Below are 7,500 nucleotides of genomic sequence, written 5' to 3'. Positions count from 1 at the left end.
AGATGACTTTGTGCCGGGTCAGTAACAACTTTCATAGTCAATTAATCTGTCGATTATTTTGTCTCTAAAATGTCCGAAAATGGTGAAAAATTTGAGATGACGTCCTCAAATGTCTTGTTTAGTCCACAACCCAAAGATATTCAGTTTCCTGTCACAGAGGAGAGAAGAAACTACAACAATATTCACATTTAACAAGCTGACATCACAGATTTTTTTGGACTCAAACCGATTAATCGATTATCAAAATAGTAATAGCAATTAATTGATTAATCTTTGCAGCTCTACACATGAAAGAAGGATCTCAGTCACTTTCACAGAGTGAGGCATACAGCATTTTTACAACAAAAAACAACGGATTGGTGCATCCCTGGTAGTAGTATTTGTCTGTAGTTGTAGTAGTAACGTAAAATGGAAACGTAAAGTGCAATACTCTTGTCAGTACTTGAGTTACTTTTTTGTATTCCATTCATTCTTCAGGCGCTGACACACCAGCCCGATTATCAGCCGTCGGACAGTCTGGCGAGGTCGGTGACCCGAGTCTGTTCGGTGTGCTCCGTGCCGTCGTCAGCCGTCGGCTTTAATTCGGGCCGATTTGACTTGTTGAATCGGCCAGCGGGCAGTCGGACTCAATGACCAATCTGATTGGTGGAGTGCTAGCCCTTGACTAGCCAATCAGTGCACTTACCGTATTTTCCGGACTATAAGTCGCACTTTTTTTCATGCTTTGGCTGGTCCTGCGACTTATAGTCAGGTTAGCCTTATATATCAAAATATATATAATGTAACATGTTTTAAATGTTATTTCATGCTGAAAACATTACCGTCTACAGCCGCGAGAGGCGCTCTAGGCTTGTGACGACTATATGCTGCTCCTAAAGACAACTGAGAAAGAAAAGAAGCTGCAGGAGACTGCAGGTAGTAAAACACGCAGCCGAAAACGGTAATCGAGCAGCAGAAGGAGAGTTTGGAGTGAGAGAGAAACTTGTGAGGGACTGGAGAAAAGGTTAGTCTTACTGCAATGAAGAAAACAAAGAAAGCTAGTCGCGCTGAAATCCAGATGGCCAGAGCTGGAGGAAGGAGTCCACAGATGGGTGCTTGAACAACGTGCTGCTGGGAGAGGCTCGTCAACAGAGCTGTTACGTTACGTTAACATAGAGGACACCTACCGTATTCAGCCCCTTGTTCTGGGGGCTGTTGGGTAGTTTAATAACTGTTAATGTGTTACGTTAACGTAGAGGACACCTACCGTATTCAGCCCCTTGTTCTGGGGGCTGTTGGGTAGTTTAATAACTGTTAATGTGTTACGTTAACGTAGAGGACACCTACCGTATTCAGCCCCTTGTTCTGGCTGCTGTTGGGTAGTTTAATAACTCGCCTTTCCAGATTAAATGTCTGTTCTTGGTCTTGGATTTTGTGAAATAAATTTCTAAATAAATGTGACTTATAGTCCAGTGCGACTTATATACGTTTTTTTTCTCTTCATGACGCATTTGACTGATGCAACTTATAGTCCGGAAAATACGGTATGTTAAAACACTTACCGGAAACTCTCAAAATCTGACGAAAATCAAATAAACCGACAGATTCAGCAACTGCACGGCCTTTTTCTCTCTCTCGTTTTGGTGAACTATTTTAGTCCAATATGAGATCGTAGTCTGAACGAGCCGCCATTATGCTCGGCTTTGAAATCCGGGAGAAGCCAGACCCACGTGACGCTTTAGTCATTTCCGGTTTTCATTTTTTGGGCGACAATACAGATTAGCGCCGCCTGCTGTTACGGAGACGTATTACGTCTCACGCACGCGCAGAACGTACGCTCAAGTCGGCGTCTCTTCGGTGTGTTCTGAGGCTGATCAGTCCGACTGGCTTTTCTGCCGACGGTTGGGTTGGTGTGTCAGAGCCTTTCCATCTGCTGATTTCTGTAGCCACATTAAACCGAGTATATATTAAGAGAGTACGATAATCATCTGCATGTCTGTGTCTGTTACAGACGATCCTCGAGAAAGTCCACATCCTTACGGTGAGTAAAGTCTCCCCTTCTCCGTCCTCTGATTTTAATAAAGGTTTGTAGTTTTTATAATCGTTTTTCATCTCCTTGTTTCAGAGGATCAAACTGAAACCATCGACACAACTGGAGGTGAGACGTTCAACTACAGGATGGGATTCATTCGCTCTTATTCCAGTTAATCTCCTGATTAATCGACTTATTGTTTTCACCTGTACTTTTACAATTTTTCACGTTTTTTTGGCTAAAAATCTAAATCTATAAAGTAACTAAAGCTGTCAGATTAATGTAGGGGAGTAAAAAGTACAATATTTCACTCTGAGATGTAGTGGAGGAGAAGTAATAGGTTGCATGCGAAGAAAGTACTCAAGTAAAGTACTGGTACTTCTATTTTTTTCTTAAAGTGCACATATTATGCTTTTTGGCTTTTTCCTTTATCGTGTTATATATCTTTTTTGTGCATGTTATAGGTTTACAAAGTGAAAAAAGGTACTGTCAGGGCACGCCCTCATACTCTGCTTCTGACTGGCTAGTAGTCCTTACCTAGGTACTGTAAGGGCACGCCCTCATACTCTGCTTCTGACTGGCTAGTAGTCCTTACCTAGCTACTGTCAGGGCACGCCCTCATACTCTGCTTCTGACTGGCTAGTAGTCCTTACCTAGGTACTGTCAGGGCACGCCCTCATACTCTGCTTCTGACTGGCTAGTAGTCCTTACCTAGGTACTGTCAGGGACACGCCCTCATACTCTGCTTCTGACTGGCTAGTAGTCCTTACCTAGGTACTGTCAGGGCACGCCCTCATACTCTGCTTCTGACTGGCTAGTAGTCCTTACCTAGGTACTGTCAGGGCACGCCCTCATACTCTGCTTCTGACTGGCTAGTAGTCCTTACCTAGGTACTGTCAGGACACGCCCTCATACTCTGCTTCTGACTGGCTAGTAGTCCTTACCTAGCTACTGAGCATGTGCGACTCCCAACAAAGATGGAACAGAAGTGAGAGGTCTCACTCTATAGCTAAAACAGAGAGCTCAACACACAGGGTGAAAAGAGGAGCTGCAGCAATGTGCAGTACAACAAAAATATGGTGTTTTCTGAAAATTAAACCACGTAAACCTATTCTGTATAACCTCTAAATACAATTACGAACCTGAAATTGAGCATAATATGAGTACTTTAAGTATCTTTAAGTAAATAAAGAGTGTTTCCTGTTGCAGTTCTGGTGAAGGAGCAGCTGCCAGAGGAGAGTGGAGGTGAGTCAGACACAGTAATGACATTTAAAGCGTAACTCTGGCCAAAATGCAACCTAGGGTCTTTTTGTGAATGTACCTGAGTCAAACCTTCGTTTAAAAGCATAATTAGGACGGAATCTCCACTTTTAAGATGGACAGTATTCTCGTTTTTCGGTCAAATGGCCTTTTGAATGGGAGAGCTAGGGACACTTTGATGCTAGCCTCAAAATATCTATTTATAAACCACTAAGAAGGCTCGACACAACATGAGACTTTGCTCCCAGTTTCACCAGAGGCTCTACACATGAACTCAGCATCGAGAACACTGTTTGTGTTCACAGAGTTCACTAAAAAGTCACTGTAGCTGTTGGTTTTTCCGGTCGCCGCCATCTTGCCAGTCAAAAAGTGTTGATCTCTGAATGCAACGTAACAGGGAGGAGAGTAAAGATGGAAAGCTCGTAAAGCTTAGTTGCATTTTATATATATATATATATATATATAAGCTTATAAATGCACGGATAATTCATTGTTTTGTCGTTAGTGAAACACAATATTGACCTTGTAGTTGAAAAAGGAGCCTCATATAAGAATGACATTTCCTCCGATGGAGTCCGTTCATTTGCATTCAGAGAGCGACACTTCAAAACCTTTCTTCGTAGTAAACTCTGGGTACACAAACAATGTTGTCAACGCTTTCGTTAAGGTGTAGAGCTCCTGGTGATACTTGGAACAAAGTCTCATGTTGTGTCGAGCCTTCTTAGTGGTTTATAAATAGATATTTTGAGGCTAGCATCAAAGTGCCCCTAGCTCTCCCATTGAAAAGGCCATTTGACCGAAAAACGAGAATACTGTCCATCTTAAAAGTGGCGCTTCCGTCCTAAATATGCTTTTAAACGAAAGTCTGACTCAGGTACATTCACAAAAAGACCCTAGGTTGCATTTTGGCCAGAATTACGCTTTAACTCTGTTAATTGGTTTAGTTAAATGTGGCTTAGTTCAATTCAGTGTTTTGTGAAATACGCTCATTTGCTTTCTTGCTGATAGTTTGATGAGACGATGACGATTTAGAGATAAGATCCAACTTTTTCCAGCCAAGCGAAAGCACTTATAGAGTCATAAAAACAGAGATACTAGTTGTTTTACTGCTCTGCTTGTAAACGTTATCCAGCGTTATCACTGATATCGGTCTTTGCTCTGATAATACGTGTTTTGAAGTGTGTCATGTGTGATAATGACACTAATCTGAATCATTACTAGCCTTGATATTGTTTTTCCTTTTCTGTCTGTTCTGTCGCAGAGTCGGAACGAGACTTGACAAGCTCCAAATTCACACAGGAAGCAGGTACATTCACAGTCTTAAATATGGGTCGTTGTCGCCTTTAAAGGCTCTGACACACCAACCTGACGGCCAACCGTATTTTTAACCTATTTTACGAAAATAGTTCACTGAAACGTGTTTCTGAAAACATTTGAAGCGAGAAATAGGCCATGCAGTTGCTGGACAAAGGTCAGTTTGAAAGGTTTTCGTCAGATTTTTAGAGGCGTTCGTCATACTCATACCGCTCGTCATTTCCAGTAAGCGTTGTAACATAAGTGCACTGATTCGCTAGTCAAGGGTTAGCGCTCCACCAATCAGATTGGCCATTGAGTCCGACTGCCCACCTCTCAATTCTACATGTCAAATTGGCCAAAATGAAGGCTGACAGCTCCTCCGACGGACGACAGCACGGGACACACCGAACAGACTCGAGTCACTGACCTCGCCAGACTGTCCGACGGACGATTATCGGGTTGGTGTGTCAGCGCCTTAAGATACAGTTAAGGAAATCTTCACTTCTGCTTAAATCAGAACATGTCAGTCCAGTTTCTCGCTCAGTTTTTAAATGAAATTGAAGATAGTAAGTTCTTGAAATACCCCCGGGGGGCAGAGAAAGCAGAAGACTTTGATGACTGATTGTTAAACGTCCGGGGACATCAGCAAACGTTAAAGGGAAACTGGTATTTTTTTTTAACCTGGACCCAATTCTCTCATGCCTCTTTTAAAACGACTTCCTTTTCAGATTTCAGAATGAGACTTTAGACAGATCAGACACAATAACAAACAGACTGGATCAAATAAAAGGTTAAGAAACCCGTTTATTTCTCTGTAGGGATCCTTTCCATAATGTAGTCAGACACTTAGAATAACAATCTGAGCCTGTCAGCGGCAAAAACCTTCAGGGCACTCCCTGTTGAGTACCAGTTTCTAAAAAATGTTGTTCCCATCAGTCACTTAGACACTAAAACATGGGAAAATAAGGTCCAGGTTGAAATATACTGAAGTTTGCTTTTAATTAGTCACTTTGCTCTGGAAAGTCAGGGAGAAAGGTTTGTTCATCAATCTTTCAGAGCCAGATGTGGGAGCAGAAAACCAGTCTGAAGCACCAGTGGAACCAGAACCACAGAAGGAAACAGCCCGAGAGACAGAGGGTGAGCACGCACGCACACACAAGCACACACAGATACACACACCCACTCACACACACATACACACACACACACACACACAAAAAATACACACACACACACACACACACACACACACACACACACACACACACACACCCAAGCACAAAAACACACACACACATCTCATGTAATTTGCTCATGAAGTATTTAGAAGATGCTCAAAGACTCTATAAACCAAATGCAGCGGTAAGCAGCACCACCTAGTGGCCGGTAGACAGATGACAGCGGTAAGCAGCACCACCTAGTGGCCGGTAGACAGATGACAGCGGTAAGCAGCACCACCTAGTGGCCGGTAGACAGATGACAGCGGTAAGCAGCACCATCTAGTGGCCGGTAGACAGATGACCATCGACGTCTATGATTCATAGTTTGTTCTCTCTGGGAGCCCGTAGTGTTCTGGGGCCAGTTTCAGGAAGGAGGTTTACCAAACTCAAGTCTAACCCTGATGTCTGAGTTGATTTACCCTGAGATGGGAAGTTTTCTGTTCCAGAACAGCTGATTTAAGTTGGTTCAATCAACTCAGAGTAGGTTCAGTCAGAGTTAAGCGCGAGCAGCACCACAATTAAAAGGCAGCATGAATGGAGCCATGATACTGGAATGAATGAGGAAATGAAAGAGCACTGTGTCAGAGGGAGGAGACTGAGAGAAATGGGCTGGAGTTACCTTTCTCTCTCTCTCAGCTTTGATTAACATCTCTTTCTGAAACAGAAAACCCAGAGTTCCCCTCATCTCACGGTTAACAAACTCAGAGTTTTCACTAAACCTGCTTTCTGAAATGGACAATGTTATTGATCTCACACATCAGCGATGAACCTGATTGCGAGTTTTGAGTCAAAAGCTATCTGGCCCGTACGGGGATCGAACCCGCGACCTTGGCGTTATTAGCACCACGCTCTAACCAACTGAGCTAACCGGCCACGGGGAGTGCTTTAACTCACGGAACAGAAAGTGACCTTTCTGGAGTTCTGATTGGTTGTTTAAAGTGCTCATATTATGCTTTTTGGCTTTTCCCCTTTCCTTTATTGTGTTATATATCTTGTTTGTGCATGTTATATGTAGGTTTACAAAGTGAAAAAGCCCAAAGTCCTCCCCAAAGAGACTTACCATCTCCAACAGAAAACACTGTTCACAAACTGCTCCAAACAGCTCTATTGTAGTCCAGCCTTTACTTCAGAGACAAACTGGTCACTTTGTAACACACGTTATAATGCTCGCCTAGCTGCTAGCATACTCTGCTTCTGACTGGCTAGTAGTCCTTACCTAGGTACTGTCAGGGCCCTCATACTCTGCTTCTGACTGGCTAGTAGTCCTTACCTAGGTACTGTCAGGGCATGCCCTCATACTCTGCTTCTGACTGGCTAGTAGTCCTTACCTAGGTACTGTCAGGGCCCTCATACTCTGCTTCTGACTGGCTAGTAGTCCTTACCTAGGTACTGTCAGGGACACGCCCTCATACTCTGCTTCTGACTGGCTAGTAGTCCTTACCTAGCTACTGTCAGGGCACGCCCTCATACTCTGCTTCTGACTGGCTAGTAGTCCTTACCTAGCTACTGTCATGGCACGCCCTCATACTCTGCTTCTGACTGGCTAGTAGTCCTTACCTAGCTACTGTCAGGGCACGCCCTCATACTCTGCTTCTGACTGGCTAGTAGTCCTTACCTAGCTACTGTCATGGCACGCCCTCATACTCTGCTTCTGACTGGCTAGTAGTCCTTACCTAGCTACTGTCATGGCACGCCCTCATACTCTGCTTCTGA

General features: G+C 43.6%; 1 protein-coding gene and 1 non-coding gene across 2 annotated transcripts in view; one reads left to right on the top strand and one right to left on the bottom strand.

Moving 5' to 3' along the window:
• LOC144536892 (aspartyl/asparaginyl beta-hydroxylase-like) overlaps window positions 1–7,500 on the top strand; it is a 70,865-nt gene that overhangs the window by 43,385 nt on the left and 19,980 nt on the right. The window contains 6 exon segments of the mRNA XM_078280207.1: window positions 1–17; window positions 1,991–2,020; window positions 2,105–2,137; window positions 3,221–3,256; window positions 4,533–4,577; window positions 5,624–5,704. The exon segment at window positions 1–17 is cut by the window's left edge and continues 28 nt beyond it. Of these exon segments, the coding sequence (XP_078136333.1) occupies window positions 1–17; window positions 1,991–2,020; window positions 2,105–2,137; window positions 3,221–3,256; window positions 4,533–4,577; window positions 5,624–5,704 (242 nt within the window).
• On the bottom strand, window positions 6,587–6,660 carry trnai-aau (transfer RNA isoleucine (anticodon AAU)). The gene has a single exon. It is a non-coding gene; the product is annotated as a tRNA-Ile (tRNA).

Source organism: Sander vitreus, chromosome 22 (assembly GCF_031162955.1).
Source record: "Sander vitreus isolate 19-12246 chromosome 22, sanVit1, whole genome shotgun sequence".
NCBI lineage: Eukaryota > Metazoa > Chordata > Actinopteri > Perciformes > Percidae > Sander > Sander vitreus.
This window is presented reverse-complemented; position numbering and strand designations above follow the sequence as displayed.